This window comes from Pezoporus wallicus, unplaced genomic scaffold (genome assembly GCF_028554395.1).
Source record: "Pezoporus wallicus isolate ANWC-B61680 ecotype Strahan unplaced genomic scaffold, APGP_CSIRO_Pwel_v1 scaffold_7392, whole genome shotgun sequence".
NCBI lineage: Eukaryota > Metazoa > Chordata > Aves > Psittaciformes > Psittacidae > Pezoporus > Pezoporus wallicus.
The window spans coordinates 1,927,265-1,948,912 of NW_026639923.1; the positions used below are offsets into that span (position 1 = coordinate 1,927,265).

At 42.5% G+C, this 21,648-nt stretch overlaps 1 protein-coding gene across 4 annotated transcripts in view; it reads left to right on the forward strand.

Moving 5' to 3' along the window:
• Nucleotides 1-21,648, forward strand: part of MAD1L1 (mitotic arrest deficient 1 like 1) — a 369,315-nt gene that overhangs the window by 146,878 nt on the left and 200,789 nt on the right. For all 4 annotated transcript variants that reach the window (XR_008973123.1, XM_057416961.1, XM_057416962.1 and 1 more), the window contains exon 12: nt 9,649-9,789. Coding sequence is in view for 3 of the 4 variants with exons in the window: in XM_057416961.1 (XP_057272944.1) it covers nt 9,649-9,789 (141 nt within the window). In the remaining variant the exon portion in view is untranslated. The remainder of the gene's footprint in view (nt 1-9,648; nt 9,790-21,648) is intronic.

Sequence of the window (21,648 nt, forward strand, 5' to 3'; positions counted from 1 at the left end):
GTTTACTTGCTGTCTGAGAGCAAACCCTAAGGATGGCTGCTGATTAAGCTAATGAGACATGTTCTGTGGGTGTTGTCTGAACTGTGCTCTGGCTTGAGAGAACAAACTGATTGTAAAAGGAGCCGAGGAAGTGTTGCTTGGTGCAGCTGTTGTACTCCATTTGTTAAAGTGATTGTTCATATTTTCAAAGGGTACAAGTTAAACTATGTAACCCGCATCATGTAGGTTGTGAAATGTGAAAGAATGTGTTGTTTAATATAAAATCAGTGTTTTGACCACATCCAAGTAAATAATAGCATTTTAGTTCCAAATACTGATGTATTATTTATTGCTTTGCCCCAGATAAGTAATTTGATGTGATTAAATAAACTGTGTCTTAAACTAGGCTAGTTTACAGTTGGGAGCATGGCTTGGGTGAGAAATGACCCTTTATGGTTGTTACAGTTTCACGAAGAACACGTTTATGTGTTCTTTTGCCTAGTAGATGGCTTACATAGTGTGGAAGCTGCACATTGTGCCTCCTGTACTTAATAAAATGCTTTTTGGTCAACAGCTTGAGCATCAGGGTAGGTGCTGGATATGGTGGTGTATGTGTGGGCTGCTTTGTACCTCTGTGTTCTGCATCAGGGTGGATATATGAATGCTGTGGGCTTCTGGGCAGTTCCCTAGTAGTTACGGACTGTAAATTAAGGAAGTTTCCAACAGTAAAAGAGCAAGTTTCTAACAGTTGTTGTAGAAAAGTGAAAACATCTAACCCCAATGTATAGTGGGAAGAAGGGCATTTACTATAGATACATTCAACTGTATGGCTTGCAAATTTGGCCAGACCTGATGTGATGATTTGCAGCGTAGGTGCTGTGGATATTCATAGGCTTCATGTGTGTTAAGGTGCACGTTACTTCACTCACCCAACTGAAAAGTCCTATTGCAGCAGACGCAGAGTTTTGTCTCTTCTGTGCCCTTCTTCCTCTTTCACCTTCCAAAGGGGGCATTGCTGGGCTGTGTCCCCTCTACCCATGGCAGTCCTTCGAAGATAATGGAGATATGCCATGGGGGACCTAGGAGATAACTTAATGTATAATTTCTGAAACACTTATTGAAGTCTCTGATCTTTTACAGCCTGCAGGTAGTAGAGGAAATGTTTTATGGAATAAGTAAAATATGGGAAATTACTGATATTTTCTAATAAAGCGGTCAGGTGATGTATATTCTGAAGCATTAGCTAAAAGCCCTTTTTCAAAAAAGCCACAGGTAGATACTTCTCTAGAAATATCTAGAGTTGTTGACACATTGTAAAGGCACCAAGAAATTACTTTCGAAGTTCAGTGGAATGTGCTGTGTTGAGCTGATCTGATGAACTCAGGTCTCTGATTTTTCTGTCCTCTCCAGATGTGATGCGAGAAGTTTGCCCTCCTGCTTCAGTTCTGGTTTAGCCTGAATCTCCTTGGAACAGAGCCTGGACGGCAATGCAATGCCTCCTCCTTTTCTTTTGCAGATAACCACGCCACATAGAGCACAGTTCAGCTTACTTTTCTCCCGAGTTAATGATATTTAAGTGGTCAAACCTGCAGGAAACTGGCTGTTAAGAGATTAAGAGGCCAATATCTGGGTTATTTAGGAGGCAGAAAGAGAAAGAAAGTTGAGGGTAAGGAATGAACATAGGGCTGAATTTTTATGTGCTGTAGTACACTGCCAGAATAGAAGAATCTGATGCACAAAGAAACTTTCTATTCAGGGCTGAATAAGGCTTTTTTTTTCTTTTCCTTTTTAAAAATCAGATACATAAAATACTAGTTTTCTATCGCCAGGAGGTAAGGATGAACACATTTCCTTGTCAGTTGCATGATGCCTTCTCTCTGCTAGCGATGGTGATCTAGAGGCTGGGTCGAAGAAGGTATGGGATTAATTTATTTGGGTTTAATAGAAATGATCATTTGTCAACTGTGAGCTGTGCACACGGTGTCAGATACCAGTGCCAGAGCGGCCCTGTGCTGAGGCAGGTGAATAAAGCAGCTTCACGCTTGCGCGAGATTGCCACTGCTTGAGCAGCGGGGGTAAGAGGAGTGGTAGTAAAAAGGGAGGTTTTTTGAATTCAGAGATGAGAAATACACTGAGGTAGAAAAGCAAGCTTGTGCTGGAGGTTAGCGGTGGTGAGCCTTCCGCTAGAAAGGAGTTAAATGAAGAAAACCCATAAAATTATTTCACGGCAGCAGGAGGTTAGGAAACATAACTAAACACGTTAAACTCACTGTGAAGCAAGAGGACCCCAGGGGTGTTTTAGTCAGATAATATTTAATTTGTTGCAATGTCAGTTGTATGATTGCTTGTCAGCTGCCATATGTATGTGCTATAAGCAAAATGAGGCTTTTAGAGACCATGCACAATTTTGCAGCAGATAGTAAGCAGGGGATTTATCAGAGGCAGATTAAAAGAGTTACAGTGCATTTATTTGCTTTGGTCCATTGCCAGGATATAAGGCAAGCTGAGCCCTCTGCAGAGAAGCACTGGAGGTGAGGGACAAGAGCTAGAAAGGAAGGACTATAAATCTGCAGAAAAACCTATGGAATAAAAGAACATGTAAGATACACAAGTATTTTTAGGTGTGCATTGAAAGCTGCCTCCTGAGTGTTTGCCAGAAGAGCAGTCAGATTGCAGAGGCTCTCCAAAATGTAAGAAATGAAGGTTAGGAAGCTAAGAGTGTCTCTGAATGCTTTGTTCTGGCACTTAGAAGAAGCCTTTGATTGTCTTTCTCAGGCTCTCTGCCTATTCTCACTGCAGTTTGCCAAGTGATTGCCTTCTCCAGACTTCCAACCATGGGTAGAAAGTTGGTGTTCAACCTTAATAATATGCTACCTTCCCTAGCAAGAAAATGGCTCTGTTATGAGAGTAGCAGAAGTGATGAAAACCATCAGTTGTAGAGAGATGATGGAACAGATAGAGATGCTTAATTCCTGGTTTGCTGTGTGCTTGTAGTTACAGAGTACATCAGTCTGTCTGACCTCTCTCCCTATTCACGTTAGACACAGATAGAGGTACTTCAACTTATAGAGAATAAATATTTTGTTGGAGAAACCTTGATTGTAGGGCACAATACATCTGAAGGGCTTCTTTATAGGTTAAATCCATCTTTAGGCTCCTGCAATAGCCTTATATTGGCTTGAGGGGTGGAAATGGAAGCAGGGGTTTGATATATAGAAAGTCACATTTGAGAGGCATGGATATTTTGAAAAACCATTTCCTTATGTTCTTGTCAGTGTAAAGGTGGTGAAATCTGTTGCATGGTTTTGTTTTTATGGAGTTAACAGGCTTTTTTATAAATGCTGTTTTAATTGAGGTCTTGAGTAGAAAGTCAATGGTGTGTACATGCATATGTGTCTGCAGTCAGTTCTAATTTGTAAAGTAACATGAAAATAGGTCAGCCACAGAGAGAAATGTTGGGAAATGGCTGCAGCAGAGAAGGAAGCTGTTCGGAGGTTTGGGAATAGAAAACTTTGGTTTAAAGATGATCAGTACAAAAGTTAGGGTGGTAAGAGAAAGCGGAACTGTTTGCCCTCTGGTGAGAAGAGATGCTGCTGTAGACAAGGAGGATGTGGAAAGTTTCTGCTAATTTAATTTTTGCTGGGATTTTTGGCATATAACTCTTGGTTTGCTGTCTGTTCTGGAAGATTCGAGCAGCTCTTGTTAGCAGTACTCCAAGAGGGGCAGGAGTTGAGGGGATGTGGCTCCCTTAGATGCGTTCCCATAACAGCAAAGTCTGATTGAATGTGCCTTTAGCTACTGAAAGTTCTGCTTTCAGGCCTCTGCTTCCTGAGTCTTACTGTCACGTTGTGTTTACTTTCCCCCCATTTTCCACGAAGCAATGGGATGTGAGTGTAGACTGTGAGGAGAGAAGCCTGATTACAAAGTAAGGCTTAATAGTGTATCAGTTCCTCCAGCCATTACACTGGGGCAGAACCCGTTAATTGCCTGTAGTCCCATGTGCATTCCCTACCTAATGCTTCCCCCTGGTATATAGTACAGCTCCTGTATCCCTGCGAGCATCAAGTGGGATGCACGTGTTTCCTGTAAGGAAGGTGCAAAGAGGAAGATACCAACTGATGCTGCAGCCCACGAACAGTAGCTGCTGTCTGTGTTGCTACATAACACGCAGGGCTCTGTGCTTTGCTTTCATGAATTTCATCACTTTGATACAAATTCATTGCTCTAAATTAGGGATGTTGTTGAATTGTAATCCTCCTCTTTGATAAACGCATCACTGAAGTTGAGACTTATCACATTTATTGTGTGCCTTTATTCAGTAGACAAGTTACCTGTCAGAGAAGGAAATTAGACTGGTTTGATATAATTCATATTAAGGCTCCGTTGATTGTTTCTTGTCCCTAATTCTTCTCTAGTGCCAGCAATTTGATTGTTAATGTTGTTTTTTTGAGTATCTGACGAGATACCAAAATGTTGAAGTGATTTACAATTGCCAGAGTCTGTATCTTCTCATCCATCCTTGTTTTAAAAGGTTGGATCTGTTCCTCTGTCCTTTTTTCAGGGCCTGTCCTGCCTTTTGTGAGTTCAAACATAGTTGCTCCTGGACCATGACTAATTTTCCAAGTATTCTAAGAATATATTTTGTCACTAGGTTCTGACACAGTCTAGTATAGTTAATTTTTATTTCTGGCCATATTTTTGCTTATGTTGCCACACCTCACACTGCTAATTCTGTTTGTGTTAAACATCTGCTCAAGCCTCAGTTACCATCTCCCTTTTTCTATGTATGTATTTGTATTGCTTCAAGCCAGAAAGCAGAGAACTCTGTTACACAGTCACCCGTCTCTTTTATTTGTGTTCTTATGAAGAATATTTGACTAAATTGTACCTGATTGCAAATAGCATCTCTTTAATGCTGAAGCTCCATATCTTTCCTCAGTCTCAAAATTTTCTCTTGTTATGACTAATTTGGAGTTAGGAGTCTGGGGAGGAAGAGGAGGGAGAATCTTGCCACTGATTTCCTCTAATGAAGCAGTCTATTAACATTCTCCAGAAATTATCATTAATTAAACAAAAAGCTCACCTAATGCTAGGGACAGGAATATTTCTGTGTTATCAAAAAAAGCACTGAGTGGGAAATAGCGTTATGATTCCTCTTTACAAAGTCTGTCTCCTCTGCCAGGCGCTAACCCAAGCAGAAGCGAGAGAGCAAGTGAGCTGTGCATTTGGGTTGTGGATTAATAGTTGAAGTTCACTCGTGTGGAAATAAAGCAGATTATCTGTGACTAGAATCTGTCATTAAAAAGCCATTATTGGAACCGACCAGCACAATTTCTGCTCTTTCATGGCTAATGACAAAACAATATGTTCTTTAAAAAACAACCCCATGTTTTCTTTCAGAGAAGGTGCAGGAGACTCACCAGAACAGAAGCGAGTGAAGAGAGGCAGTTGAAAGATTTATTGATCAATAAACCAGACAATTACAGCTTGTTTATGAAAAGAAAAAGAACAACCCACAAACCCCAAACCTCAGGCCAGCAAGCAACACCGAGACTCTAATAATGATAACTCTGGCATCCAGCTTGAAACCATAAAAGTCAATAGGAAGATATAGGATTTCAATAAAATTATGACACTAGATAAACTTTACCCCAGGAGCAAATGTTCCCTGGCTGTGTGACTGACTTCAGTTAGATTTGTAACTTTAATTTCTTTCTTATTGATTTTTCTTTGCTTCAACTAATTAGGAAGTCTGTGGCGAATGGTGTGGATGGATGTTTGAGGAGGGGTAAGGAGCACCAACAGGAATAGGCACTGTGTTTGTATGTATGCATAGAAGGTCAGATGGCTTTGTAAATTCTTTTGGCTATGTTTTTACTGTTCAGTTGCTTCCGGCGCACAGGTGAGAGTCCTCAGTGTGCTGATACTTGAAGCTGCAGCTGCCCTGGGAGGTGAGCAGTAGCCCTGCTTCAGTGACATGGAGGGTGTTGGTAGGATGTTAATGGTGATGTGAACCGTTCTCAGGTCTTTCCCTAATATGAACCCCAAAATCCTGGAGGAGCCCAGCTGTTTCTAAACCCTTTGGTAGCCCTTTGGTTTGTGAGTGCTGGGAAAGACTTGCCTTTAACCTCAAGCTGCTCGCTGACCAGGCTGAATTTTGGCTTTACATAGAGGAAATAGAGGAGCTGGTGGACAGACCAGAGAGAAGATTTATTTTAGGGCTGTCATTTTGCAGAGGTGCCTTCCTATACTTTCTCATAGCAGATTTCCATGGGATTAACTCTAGTTTGTGGTTAAGAACATAAAACTTGTTTTCTTTTTAGTTACTTGTGCAGTAGTAGGAGGCAGATTTGTTTGGTGAATGGGCTGTTGCTGACAGAAGGAAGGGAAACTTCAGCCTTTGAAGAAATCCCTCTCTTCCCTCTTTTTCAAAGTTAGATCTCCTCAAACACAGCTGCAGGCTGCAGCACCAGTGCTGCAGGGCATTAATTTCCTAGGGTTATAATGAACATCAAATCCAATTATTCTGGTTTTAGGGCATGTTTAGAGCAAGCTGCAACTCTCTTCTGGTGTTGATTTGAAACTGGTCAAGGTAGAGAGCACCTGGAAGTGTGCCAGTCTAAGGTCCATGGAGAGTTAGCAGAGATACCCAGTGCTGGGTAAATTTGGGGAAGAGAATTTCCCAGAGAAACTGCTTTTCACTAATTCTCATAACTGCTCTCCTGGAAAGCAGGAAAGCAGAGGTGTCGGGAAAAGGACTTCTGAAAGTCCCTGGTGAAGTTTTTGATGGAGCTTGGGGAATGTTGCATTGGGGATGAGGAGATACTGCAGCAATTACTAAATTAGGATTGCATTTTAGAGAACCTTTTTAGGCAGAGGACTTCTCAACAAGAACTTCTGTTCCCTGCCAAACTGACAAGATCTTTAGGAGGGAGGGAAAAGCTTTCAGTAAGAGCTCTTGATAGGGAGACATTTAAAAAAGGGAGCTGGGGACCACTTGTTGAAAGCTGAGAATTGATTTCATTACAGTGTTAATATTTAGAAATAATTAAAGAGGAGAACTGAACTCCAGGATTGAGTGTTTAATCGTATCACCCTTTCTTTCAGCACCTTCCAATGCAGCTTGTGCTGTGCTTACCACACATGCTTTGTCTTGAGAAGTTTACTCTTTCTTTAAGAGAAAGGCTTTGAAGGACGAGATCTGTAGCTGATTTTAGGGCAAAGCCAGCCTGGAGGGATGTCCTGCTCCCATGCAATTTTCCCATCCTAACACGAAAGCTGAAGTTTGTCCTCCTTGCAGCTGAACAGCTCAGGCGACTGCTAGGATCTTGCTGGGAATGATTCGAATGACCTAATGTTCACCAGTTAATTGGAAGCCAAGTGTGATGGGAATTGCCAGGGGTCCTGTTTGCTTTTGAAAACATGCTAAGGATTTTGGGACTGCCCTGCTGTAATGGAGAGAACATTGCAGTGTTAAATGATCACACTGATGAAAGATGCTGAGTGGAAAATGAGGCTAGAGGAGCGCTCGGGGTACAGAGAAAGAGAGGATGCTGTAATTGCAGATCTAATTGCAAGGATATCAAGGCCAGGTTGAATGGGGCTTGGAGCAACCTGGACTAGTGGAAGGTGTCCCTGCCTATGGCAGGGGGCTAGAACTTCAAGGGGACTATGAGCTTCAAGGTCCCTTCTAATTCAAACTAGTCTGTGATCGAACAAATACCTTAAGTAAAGGCTGTCATTACATTCTCATCTCATGTGTGATAAGATTCTGCAATAAAGGGGGAGTGAAAGTCATCTCCTTAGCAAAAGCAGCTTGCCTTATGAAAAGTGCACTGGGCAGATGGGGTGATGCGAAAGGGAGGGAGGATGGAGCAAGCCTATTCTTCTGACTTGCATTACAAGCCAGGTGTGGTGTGGCTGGGTTTGTGTTTAATTCTGCAGTTAACGTGGAATTATGTCTTTTCATATGTCTGTCAGGTGAATAATTTTTTCCAAACTATGTCAAAACTGTTCTTTCGTTGGAAAAATGTTTCTCCTCAGTCAGCCCAGAGCAAGGAGCTTGTTATAGCTTCCAGTACTATTTATGTTAAAACCTGGTTTTATTATTTTATTAACTTGGTTCCTGTAGCCTCAGGCTGTCCTTTGGTCTTGGTGTCCTTTCACCTGCTGACCAGCCATCTTGGCTGACCTTTCAATCCATGACATGCTCTGAACACATGCTGTACCTCTGGTGGTGCCCTCAGTATTATTTTCACACCTTGAATTTGCCTGCTCCTTCCCTTCCCCACCTGTACACTTGCTATCCGTGTTCAGTCTTTGACCTTTAGATTTTGAAGGAGGAGATAATCTTTGTATACAGGCTTGCTTAGCTGAGCAGTGGGCATCACCTCTGCTGTCTGCAATACAGCCTTTTTTCATTTGGGATTGGGGAAAAAGGATCTTTTTGTCTACCCTGGCAATTCCTGAAATCCCCCAGAGAGGAGGATCCTAGCAAAGCATTTCAATGCAATCTGGCTGGGTTTAGGAAGTGCTCCAGGTCCAGTGCAGTGGTGGTGCCTAGTCTGGATGTAAACTGCACAGCTATAAAGCTGGGTGATCGTCTAATAATGTTTTAGATGTTTGTGATGGCAGAATTCACACGTGAGAACTGGTTTGTCCAGAGCACTTGTGCATTCCTGCAGCAGGACAAGCTAGAAAGCAGCAGCAGCAGCAACTTTGACCCTATTCTGTAGCCTTACAAATATGAAGGTTCTTTGTGCGGTTAAAGCCCCTCATCAGCTGGCTGATCCCTGTATGCGTACTGCACTGTAAAGAGTAATCTCCTGTCGTGGTTTAAACCATGACATCTCCTTAAAACACACCTGACTACTGGCAGTTTTCAGCCTTTTGTCCCCATTCTTCTTCTTCATCAGTGCCTTAGAGGTGCGTGTTAGGTGCTGTCTGAAGTTGGGAATGCATTAGGAAATACCTCAAGCAAGAGTCCACACAAGAAGTTTTACCTTTAGCTTTCAGCCCAAGCTTTATACCTGAAAGGGGAGCGGGTTCCTTCTCTTTGTCTTTCTCTGCACCTGCTTGGTTAGTGAGCCAAACACATTGTTTGTGAGTTTATTAACCTCTGAAAAGGTATTTATTGCAAACACTGAGTGTTGCCATGTTTAATGAGTGATAACTCACATACCATGTAGAGGATATTTGCTCTCAGCCACTTTGTTCATTGTCAAATCTGTTTCATTTCTGTTGTGACAATTCCGTTAGTTCATTGCTGGAACTCTTTGGCAGGAAAAATATCAAGCACTACACTAAATATTTTGCTGAAGAAACCCATTCAGCCACCCTGAATTAGAATAATGTCTCCAAAAAGCAGGCAGGCTCTGTTTTCAGTTGCCATCTGCTTGTTAGAATGTGTGCATGTTGCTTTCCTGCAAGGGGTATGTGGTTTTATATACAGTCTAATTCTTCAGTGTTCAGAGCAGCAACATTTGTTCTGTTAGAACTGTGTATTCATCTGGGTCTTGATGCCGCTATGAAGATGGTGAGTGTCTCTCCATCAGGGTTTTGTCCTTAAAAGAATAATGGGCAAAGAAGTAGAATGGTGATTTGGGAACTCTCTCCTTGGAGTGGGTCAGGGGCTGTATCCCTAAAGGTGTTTGCTGTTCTTCCTGACAGGAGCGTGATGGGATGCGAGCAATTCTGGAGTCGTATGACAGCGAGCTGACCCCTTCAGAGCACTCGCCCCAGCTGAACCGGCGCATGCGTGAGGCTGAGGAGATGGTGCAGAAGCTGCATGCTCATAACACTGAGCTGGAGGTAATAAAGAAGCATCATGCTCTAAACCCAGGGGTGAAGGAATTGAGACCTGTAAGACTGGATTGCCTAGTGAGGTGATCTGCTCTCACGGAAGACAGATTTGCAAAATTCAGGTTTCAAAATCCCAGGATCAGTAAGAGCCACAAGTTACTATTCTGCACCTGAAGCTGGCCCAAGCCAAGAATAACCGTCTTTGGTGTGATGAGTGTGCTTTGTGCTAAGCGTAGCTGTACTGCATGGCTAGAGTGCCAGCTAGTCCCTGTGAGTTAAAGGGTTGTATGTAAGGGGAAGGAGTAATGCAGTGTAGGAGGTGTGGTGTCTTTTCTGTGCTCTACTCTAAGTAATTCACTGTATCACACGTGTAGTGAGGTTCTTCTGTACACAGTGTGAGTGATTGCGTGTTTGCAAGAGCTTTAAGGGTTGAAGAAGGGAAGTGTGTGTGTCTGCTGTTCATTCTTCACTTCTTGGCATTGGGCCTGATACCACCAAAATGCCACTAATTATTAAGTACTTTAAACTAGGTTTTGTTTAGCAAAAAACATTCTTTCCAAAGATAGAAGTTCTGCTTGAAGGTATTCGTCCATTATTTTTAGTTCTCTTTTGGAAATACGTGATCTGAAATGTGACTGTGGTGAGGTAAATGCTAACATGCATTCGCCAAATACTTCTCCTCTGTTGTGCTTTGTCATAGTGGAATGGGCTTTATGGTCATGAGTTGAAATGTTTAGAATATGTCTGTAATCTTAAATCTTGGCAGCTTGATTACGTAGGCTTTGCAATAATCCTAAGTATGTGAGTTTTCCTTCCTTCATGTCTAGCTCCATCATCATAAAAATTTATAGATGCCATAATTCAAATGGAGTAAAACTTACAGGAATTGATGCTCTTCAGGTTCATGTTCAAGCCATAAAGTGCGTTGTCCCGCTGTGCACAAAACCCGGTTGCTTCTGGTATCCTTAAAAAGGCTCTTTTCTTGTATTGATAGGTGGGGACTTAAGTCGGGCAGTACTGGCTCTAATGACCTTCAAAGCCTTAGCAAGCAGAGCAGTGTGGTATTGTATACATCAGTAGCATAGTGTAGATCCACTTCATCCCTGTTTCTCAGAAAAGGAATGCTGGAGAGTTTTGGACAAGTTAATAGAGAGATTAGCTGGTAACATCAGATAAAATGGGAATTTACCTGAATTTGTCTGTCTCAGAATGTTTCTCTGTTGCCTTTTGATCACCACGCTGCTTACCAGCAGACAGAGCAGGATTAGGTGGTGCTGACATAAAGTGAAGGTGATTATTTCATCCTGTTTTTGTAGTTGTTTCCAACGTTGGCTCTGCATTGCTGGAGGGAGATCTCCTGAATTTTTTGCAGGTCAGATGTGCATGGTGTCTTTCTTTGGGCAATAGTGAATTACCTTTCCTTCTTCAGGTGAAATCTTGGAAGAGTGTGGGAACCAAGGGTACAAATTCCAAGGGTTTTTTTTTCATGGATATTGATTACAGGCTACATGGAAAGTTTCAGAAAGGAGCTGTGTTCTCTGGAGGCTTGTTGTGCGTGATGTCAGCCCTTCAGCCTTTCAAAGACTGCTAGAAGCGGGATTCAGAGATCTGATATTCTCCTTGCAAAGTAAAATGTTATGCTTCACTTGATTGTGTTTGGCTTTCTGACTGCAGTGTTGACTGCTGAATCCCAGCTATTTTGAAATCCTGGAAGAAAGTTTTTTGTTCTAGCAGAAAATCTGAATACTGGAAAGGGAAACAGAGGTGCAGGCAGGACTCCTGGTGCCTCATTGTCAGGAGCAGCAGCTGTAATCAGCTGCCTATAGATCAAAGAACTGGTCGATAGCAGCTATTAATAACTTCTCACATAATGCTCTGCACCCTCCCAGCTCTGCTGAGCCTCTGTACAGACTTCAGAAGTGTTGACACCTGCATGACTCACAAGCAGAAGAGACAGCAAGAATGAGGCACCTTGGAGCCTCTGTTGTTTACGAGGTGTGGGAGGGGTGGTTTAGAGGAAAGGAACTTCAACATAAGTCAGTATGACAGAAAGGTTTTGAGAGCCCGTGGTGTGGATGAGTTTGGGGGGGCAGCACACAATCAGCTTGGAGAGTAGCATGGAATAATGAGAGGAGCGCATCTGGGAGCATCTGCATGTGGCAGCAAAGCAACAATATGCAGAGCTATTCACATAAGATCTAGGTGAGGTTTGGGGTGGCTGCAGAGAGACTGATGGATCTGAGCTGAGAAGGCCTGGCTGATGCTTTTTGCTAGGCTAAATTGGTTGAAGTGTGGAAAACAGTTAAAATCGCTAGTTTCCAGGGGATATACCACTGCAGGTACCCAGTTATGCCCACAGAGGGGTGCTGCTGGATTTACCACCACTGGGACATTGTGTATAGGAGCAGCACTTGCGCAGTCCCTGTGCGCTGCACCTCCACGGGGCAGGCTGCAGGTATTGCTATGGTGCAGAAGGATCTTGAGTTGAAAAAAGCCCTTGAAGCCCCTAAGACAAATGCATTTTATTGCATTATATTTTGTAGCTTCTGCCTTCCAGTTTTGGTCATAAACCTTAAAATTCACACCGTGCACCTTGTCTCTCCTCCCTGAGTTATCACAGCTGGTTTTCTCTTTTTCTTTTTTTCTACAGAGTACTTAATTTACCAAAATCTCCTTCTGTGCTCCCTACCAGAAAGCCCTTTGATATCTTTTGTTTTTTTCTGGCTGCCCTAATCTGTTAACCAGCAGCCTCACCTCTGAACAGGCCATAGACGAGAATCAAGTGATGTTCTTAACAGGGATTTTTCCTTATTCTTAAAATGGAGATTGTTCCATCTATTCCAGCAGCAATGTGTGAGGCACGAAGCTCTCTGGTGAAGACAGAGTGACAGTGATAACACAGTAGGAGAGAGGAGGAAGCCATGTAGGATTAGGAAGGTCTTGGGCTGAGGCAACAGCTTTTAACTCACTAGGGAGATGAGGTCTCTGGTAAGTCTTTTGCTTGATGTATAAGTGGAGGTGGGAAGCTGTTTAAAAGAACACAAGGAATGAGAGAGGTGTGTGTAAACCCTGGAGGGCTGTGCGTGAGTATTAATGTGTGCTGGGAGGATGGATTTTTGGTGATACGCTGGGTCGTGCCTTACTCCCTCCTTCCCCAGCCCTCACTGGGCAGGAGAGCTGCACAGACACTGCCTGGATTACAGGTACCTTCCCAGAAACTGAAATACAGAAGAATGCTTTCATCCCAGGTCACTTTGGAGGTGCCATGGTGCTGCATAAGAACTGGTCCTGTCAGAGCCTGATAAGGCAGAGGACTGGAAGGCAAAGAAAGGCTGATGGGGAATTTTTAAAATCCCCTTCATTGATGACTGATGAGAAAAGCTGGGTTTCTAATGCATGGACATACAAACAGATAGTCTGATTGGGCACACAGAATGATTGCTTTATCCTCCCCAGAGCTGCCTGCCCCCAGGCCAGCCCCTGATCCATAGGCTGATCTGGCTGGAGATGTTCAAGAAAGCACCTCACGTAGTGTTGAATGTAAAGCAGGAGAGGTGCAAACTAAAATGCCACCTGACATGGTGGCTGGAAGAGCAAGCTGGCTGTGTCAGCCTATTTCACGTGGTTAATGAAGTGTCACTCACCATCTTCTTAAAAGTGTCTTTTGGAACTGAAGAGGGAATGAGTTTGTCCCTGGCCAGCCTCCTATAAATACTCAGACAGAATTGTAGCTGCATTTATACCTTGCCATGGAATTTTCTGTTTTGATGCTGGTGATATGAACAGTTTTCTTGCCAATCTTGGTTAACTCTTACTATCTTAGCTCCCAGAAGTTCTGATTTCAAGGTAAACATGACAAAGCAAGAAGCATCTCTGCAGGCAGCAGCTACTGCAGAAGAGTTCTGATGCAGAGTTTAGTGTTTGAAAAGTTAAATCCAGCTGCACAAAAGAACAATCATCATAAATATAACTCCATTAATAGCGATTTTATTACAACACACTTGCCTCCATATGAAACTTTAATGAAGAGAGATTTGCAAGGAAGACGCATGCTGACACCTTCAATGGTCTCCAGCATTTGTTACATTGAGAGATTTACACTGTCTGTGAGCACCATATGTACTCTAATCAGTTAATTATGAGTCTGACAGTTTCAGCACATGAAATGCCATATGCTCTGTGTTTTTGTTCCACTGTTGGGCATTACTGGTGACCTCAGAACTCATTGACCAAATATTGTCACTTTAGCTGCACCTGATAACTGCAGCGCATCTGCTGGTGATAAAAGCTGGGCATTGTTGATTCTTGTGAAGGTAGCCACAAATCTGCTCTTTGTAAAGGGAGTTACTTACCAGTCACCCCTGTGTTTAAAGTGCTTAAATTTTATGTGCAGATGCAATAAAGTGTTTATCTGAGAGTTTACAGTTCCTCCTTGTCTCTCACCCAGTTTCCATCAGTGCCTTTCCACTTTTTTTTACATGGTTTTTTTTTATTCCTTTTTTCCTTTCTTTGATCCACACTTGATGTTTATCTTGCTTTTTCCCTCCTCTGCTGTATTTCCTCTCCTCCTCAAAGGTAAATTGCCTCTGTACATAGCAAAAGAGGTTTTTGTGATGATGGGAACTTTCCTTCTATCTGTGCAAGGTAAAGAGGAGTTTATTTTAATTTCCACTTCTTTTCTTCCTGCTTTCTCTACCTCTCTGCTGCCATCCAACCTTTGGGCACTGTTTTTTCTCAGTGACAACTGTAAGAAGCAGTGCTAAGATTACTCTGCTCTCTCTGGTTTGTCCATAAGGTTCAAATCAAAGTCACTAGAGCTTTCCTGCCACTCCAGTATTGCATATGTTTCACTTGCCCAGGCTTCTGCTGTCATGGTAGCATCTTATCTGTGACTCAGGGGGAAGAAAAGAGGCTCTCTCTGGAGATGACGCTAATGTGCTCCATGCATCAGCTACCACTGATTACTGAAGCAGTCACAGGGCTGGACATCATCTTCTGACAAAGCAAACACCTTGTCCAAATAGCATTTTGAACCTGAACACTTTGGCATCTCTAGTCAGACTCGAGCCTTCCTGAGAACCACTGCAGTCCTTTGTGTTCCTTTTCTAAAGGAGAGCAAGTCAGGCTCCATGTCCTCCAGCAGTCCCGGAAAATGGATTATCTTGGGTTCTCTCTTCTCTCACACATTTCATCTTCCTTCAGACCTAAGTGACCTTACCAAGTCAGGGAGCCATTAGTTTCCTTCCCTCCCTTTTCCACCTGCCAGTGGCTGTGTTTTGAGAAAGCACATTGCAAATAAGCACAATATAAATGAGGAAGTCAAGTCATGAAGGGGCTTAATGATTTGTTACAGGTGACAGTCCCTGCTCTGTGGAAGAAGGATGCCTCTCAGAACGAGTTGATGCTGCAGCAAAGCCTGTCTGTGTGTAACTGAGACTTTCTGTTAGGCCAGACTAGATTTTAAAACTCAGTTGCTATTAATTTTTTTGAGGAGATTTCCATTTTGAATCTGTCCTGAAAGTTAGTAACTGATCAAGAGAAGGGGTCCATGGCACTGCCTTAAGTATAAGTAGGACATATCCTGCACCAACCATCATGGTTTTCACTGCAGGTAGATTTACAGGTATTTTTAGTGTGTGGATGCTCTGGCAGTTTAAAGAAGGCTTCAGCTCAGCAGTTCCTAGGCACCACAGATAACTGGAAGCAAGCCTCCATCATTCTCAAGAAGTGATAATGTCCTGGCACCAACTTGCATAGAATAAATAAAATCATTAAGTAAGACAGCATTTGTATCTCTAACCTATGATAAGCTGCTTTACACACAAGCCCCCAGAACCAAGCAGCCTTAAGGACCCTTTTCACACTCTTAGCTTATGTTGAAGTGCATGGGTCAGAAAAGCATTTTGCAACTCTGCTGCTCTCTTGTGCTTCGAGTGAAGTACAAACAAGGGGAGACATTGTAATTGCTGTCACTTCTTGATGAAAGTCACTCTCCTGATGTAGATGCAGTCCCCGACACAGCCCCTAGTTCTTTATTGACTAGATTGTGTCTTTAGCTCTCTAAACACAAAGATTTCTAGTAATGATAAATGTAAATTATCACCTGTGCTAGCAATGCAGGGAATTTAGGATGGAATCCTGCTGTCTGAAGGGTTTCAGTCGGCAGGAAGCATACCTGTGACTGTGCTAATATCGTCATCCTGCTGTCTAGGTGTGATGCTTAGAGGACGTGGGAATGATCGTGTACTTGGCCTCTGAAGGATCTCTCTTCAGCCCCAGGCAGAATGATAGATGCCAGCAATGAAAAGACTTCTTCCTCCCCTCCCACTATGCCCCCTTAAAATGCTCTTGGTATGAGCAAATCCTCCTGTAGCCTCTTCTGGTGATGTTACAAATAATCAAGCACAACCGAGGCTTGACCTAGGAAGTTTGGGTTAGCTTCAGATGTACCTGGCTATATGAGACAAGATAAACAGATGAACTGGGTCTCAAATTCCTACAGAGGATTTAAAATGTGGCTCTTTCTTAGCGATGTTTTGGAAAGGGAAGATAACTGATGTGCAGTTACGAGTCATGATGATACCCCAGTAGAACAGGGGAGAACATTTCACACAGTACTGAGAGCTTTAGAACTCTTTACAGTGGAAAGCCTGCATGCCTGTGCGTAGAGATACAGGCTCTGCAATTAGATGTCTTTAGATGGAAGAGGAAGCAAGAATACATATGGACTGGAAGCAGTGGCCCCATCTGCAGCAAATGGCAGCAAAGATGTCACATGAAAGAGCTGCTCTTGTGCAATATGGTGCATATCACCTCCTGTGGCGAGCGTGAAGCAGTGGGAGCAGGAGACTGAAATTGGGTTGCAAGTAACACGGTGGTAACATGTCTCTTCCCTCACAGGTGGAAAACAGAAGGAAAAAGGTCAGTTAAGCATCCTTGGGGAATGGGGTTAGGAACAGGTAGCTTCCAGCTTTTGAAAGGGAAGGCTTTGAAAATGCAGAAATACGTTCTTACATCTTGTGCTGGTCTCCATCACTCGCTGTTGAGCGCAGCAGTGTGAAGGGAAAGGCTGGGAGTCAGTAGGGAGTTTGCTGGGCATGTTCCTCCATGCTTGCACCGTTTTCCAGTGTTGTTTTCCACACTTACAGATTTGTTTGGGCTTTTGCAATGTTGGAAAGCATTCACCAAGTAGGACAAGCTTCATTTTGCATTTAATTCAGAGATTTAACCTCTTTGAATCTTTTCCAAGCTGGAAATCATGGTGCTTTTATGTAGCGCTGCTCTCATGTATGTGGACTGAGCCCATGTCACTGCTGTGCCCCATGTCTGGTAGCAGGGTTTGTCTTTGAGGGTACTGGAGTGATCCTTGGATGGGAATGACCAAAGCTTCCTAACACCAGGATACATCGTGTCTTTCTGGAGCAGGGTGGTGACATCCTGTTGAAGACAGTGCTCCATCCATCCTTCCCAGAGGTGCTCTCAGGCCAGTGCATCTTGCCTGTTTTGAATCATGTTGGTGATCCAGGTTTCAGTGCTACTACAGATGTGAGGTTGATGTTAAATACCCCCTAATTATTACAGCTACTACTTAGGAACGTTATTGCACTGATGAAAGCTTTAGTAGCTTGTGGAAACCAAGCAGATAAAGGGGAGGAAGGAAGGAAGTATCCTGTGAAAGAAGTAAAAGCTAAGACTGCACATTGGGATAATGTTTTACATGGAAAATGCCTCGGAAACTGTAGCTGTTCCCTAGCTCTGCATTGTATTAATGACATTAAATAGTGCTTGTCTGGCAGCTTAAGAGGTGTTCTGAACTTGTTGAGATTTGTTGATTTTTATAATGATTGGATTTGAATTCTATGATTTGAAGTGCTTCATAGCAGAATAATTACCCAATCTCTGCATAATTTATGATTTCAAGTATGTATTTGTAAGTGTTTTTGTGTCATCTTTTAATTCACAATGATGGTCTCTCGTAAGAAAGAGGGATTAATATTTTTAATTATTACTTTCTATTTTAAAAACATACTGTAAAGATTCTAAAGATCTCCTGCAGGGAAAGAATGATAAAGTTTGTACGTATGTGTGCGTCTATTGTACTTGGGATTCATTGTGTAAGGGAAAACAAGAAAAAGGAAGAAATGATGTAGACATAATTTATCTGCTCCATCCCTCTTCCACATAGTGAGAAGATGAGACAACTAATATTCCATCTGTGCATACTTGATCTTGAAACAGCACAGGAGCAACAACCCAAGGGTCAGATCTCATGCAGGATGTCACTCATTTCTGCCCACTGTGGTGCCATGGGCTCCAGCTACAGAGTTTTGTGAGATCCTGTTACCAAATAGTTACATAATATATAATACATAAACATAAAAAGTGCTTTGAGAAAGCAACATCCATGCAGTCTTATTCCTATGCTCTTGTGGATTCTAACGCTCCTGCTCTTCACAGCTTGCCAAGGTTTGTAAGATACACTTTAATATACTTAATACTTTGGTTATTGTGGCAGTGAGAATAACAGTAGTTGCTCTCTTGATTTGCTTTTTGAAGCCCATTGATTCTTCATTTTGGCCTTAATTACCAGTAGTAGAAGAGGTGTTTCTTCAGGGAACTAAGCAGTCTACAAAGCCTGGTTCAGTCAGCGCGTGAGCACAGTTACTTGAATGGTGCCTTAGTGCAAGAGCCAACTGCAATTGTTTTAATTCAGAACATACATAATTATTCACCCTTAATACTTCTCCATAGTCATGAGTTGCATTTGCTCCCATACGTTCACCCTGTGGACTGGTTTGTCCATGGGCTGCAGCATCTCCATTTCCCCAGTTTGGTTTCATGTTAAGGTGGTGAATTAGAGAATGGCACCACTGCAAGTCACAACAAACAGCATTTAAAGGAAGGTGGCTGGAATTCTCTCTTCTTTCTCTTTTTCACTGTGATGTGACCAGCCTACTAATATTTGGAAGAGGCTGAGAAGAAAGGAAGTGACAAAGCCAGCTGATAGCAGCTTTCAGCTGCGAACCAGAAGTAAGCTGTTGATATAGATCTCCTCTCTTCAGGGGTGGTCCAGGTAAATTGCAGGGAACAAGTCTGTTTTCTCAGAGGCTTTGCAATTTATCTATTTGCTTTAATCAGTGTTAATGTCAAATGTGCTTTGATTGTGCTAAAAGCTTTCCAGCAAAACAAACTGCAAGTCCTGAGTTTTGGGAAAAGTCGCAGTCTTCCTGCAATGCAAAGTTGTAACGTTTTTCTTCTGGATTTTATTTATGCTGTTTAATAAAACAGCTAGTACTAGTGCACAATACACGTGCCATGAATCCAGTTTTGGTGACAATAACACAGATATGAAATGCATGGCACATTGATTTGACATACTGAACTGATACATGTTTTCAATTTGTTTAAACAGCTCTAATAGTTGACAGATGTATACTCAGATTTCAGTTCTACCCAAGACCACGGTAAAAAGAGAACTGATTTCTGGTTTAAAGAATTGATTTTTATGTATTCTGTGCTCTCATGCCTGCATTCCACAATGCAGACTTGCAAACATGAGTCCTTGTCACATCAACTTCACTTCCTTTTGGAAAATGGTAGAAATAGCTCTTTTTTCCTTTGGAAAGCTGATTCTTGGAAGAGTTGCTAAACCTAAATGCCTTTAATTTTTAAAGGACGTCAACAAGCTTGACAGATTATATGTGACACTATTACTGCTGTATAAAACCCCAGTGATATATTGAGTAGCTGTGAATGTGAACAGAGTCATTATTTTGTAGAGGTTATTTAAAGTAGATTAACTTGTGTAATGGGAGAGCTTTTTGAGGCTTCTTTGTGTAAAGAAGCCAGCGTACATTATTTATGTACACAAAGAAAAGATGAATATCTGTATCAGTGTTAATTTATGGGAGTATCTCTTGAGAGACCACAAACTCTGAATTTTCCTTAAAGCCAAGGCTGTGCAATGCAGTTGGGAACTGACAGAGACCGTAAACTAATGCTCTTTGGGGTTTTATTATTTCTAAGCTAGTTATTACCAACCCTACCTTTGGCAATTACATTCTTGCTACTCTTTATTAGCAGTTCACATAGATGCAGTGTTCTTCACTTTCTAGTCATCTGTTTTATTCCCTTTTATAAGACATCGTTTCATTAGGGGAAAATGCAGCCTTAGGGTAGGTCAGTTCCCTGACCTGATTTCTCAGATATTCAGGTGTGCTGCTTTGACCTCTGTGCTTCTAGTTGCACCTAGCAACATGAGGGTGCTGGTTGCTGAGTATTCTGTGACCTTTTGGATGAAGAAAGTTGTTACAGGCAGCTATGAGTGATGTCTGCGCTGTGGTGGCAAACCCTATTTCTCTAGGTGGGAACATCCCAGCAGTGGTTAAACCACGCTCACATATTTGCCTTCTGTAATGTGGGTGTGAAAGGGCAATAGCAGCCACTTGCAGAGTGCTTCAAGAAAACCCCCGTTCTTCAGACAACCTCAGCTCGAGGCATTTGGGCCACCATTCTTACTCGGTGGAGATTGCTCCGTCTGAGCCATTCACTCAAAGCTCATCTGAGCGTACTTAATTGTATCTCAGCTGCAGCATGGCAGCACACAGAGCTGTCAAGAAGAGAAAGCTGTTAGCATTATGTATGGTATTTATTTAAAGTAGAGTCGCTCATTGTGCTTGGCAGAGGCTGCCTGGGGGCTTGTGATGAGCGCAGAAATACCTATGCAGATGTATGTAGTTCCTGGGAATGTTTATAACAGTATAAATGTGTAATTAGTCTTCAGTTCTTTCAGCAGACATGGCAGCAAACATATCCAAGCTTGTTTGAAAACGGATTATTATGACCTGAGAGGACAACGTCGGTACATGTGTCTACATACATATGTGTTCAGGAAAGCATCTCTAAAGAACTCCACATGACTGACATTATGCTCTTAAAATAACAGTGTCCCAGGCTAATTCTACAGGCTTTTTATTGCTTTGCTGTTTACGTACATTTCTGAAGTCTGTAGGTGAGACTCTCACAGCTATATAGAGAAATGACATTTATCTTCACAGTGCAGCATGACCTTATCGTTCATAAGTGGCATTTCCTCTCAAGATAATGAACACCTTTTTATTTAGGCCAGGCAAGACCCAAATTCATTGTATCTGATTTCTACAGCCCATCAACACTTCACACATCGCTGTAATTATTGGGGATATTAGTTTCTGTTACATTCCATTTGCTCTTTGGATTCCACTTGTTTCTGAACAGCAAAGGGGAGGAAAAGGTCACGCTGGAGTCTCCATGAATACCTGAGAACTGCTGCATGGCACAAATACAGCCACAACAACAAATGCACGTTTTATGCACCCTTCCTGCATGGCCTCTTCCATAAAAAGCAAGACTTTTTTGGCAAGGGTCAGCCTAGGCTGGACAATTAAGGTGTTGTCACCCTGAGGCCAGCCACTTTTAGGCAAAGGGGAAGCTTTGTAGCTGTTTATCTGCTTGGTTAAGAAGAAAGGAAGTTTAAGCGTGAATAAAAAGGTTAAAATAAGGAGTGTTCACAATTCCTACTTGCAGGTCTTTACAGAAGGGAACTGTCTCTCATCTCCATGTTGCCTTACCTTGGCTCTATTGCTTGATTTAACTTTGCCTGCAGCATCAGCTGTGTGTGTACTCACCATGTGTCTCCTAATGCCCATCCACCAGCAAGCCTTTACATGCCTCTGAAACAGCACTCCCAGCCTTGGAGCGTCCCATGCTGTGCGATGGAGGAGCAATTCACTGCATCTTATACCTGTGTGGCAGGAGCTAATAACTGAGATGATCTTAGCGTATGTTCTGACTTCTCTCCTTTCGTTGCCAACTGGAGATCTTTTATGT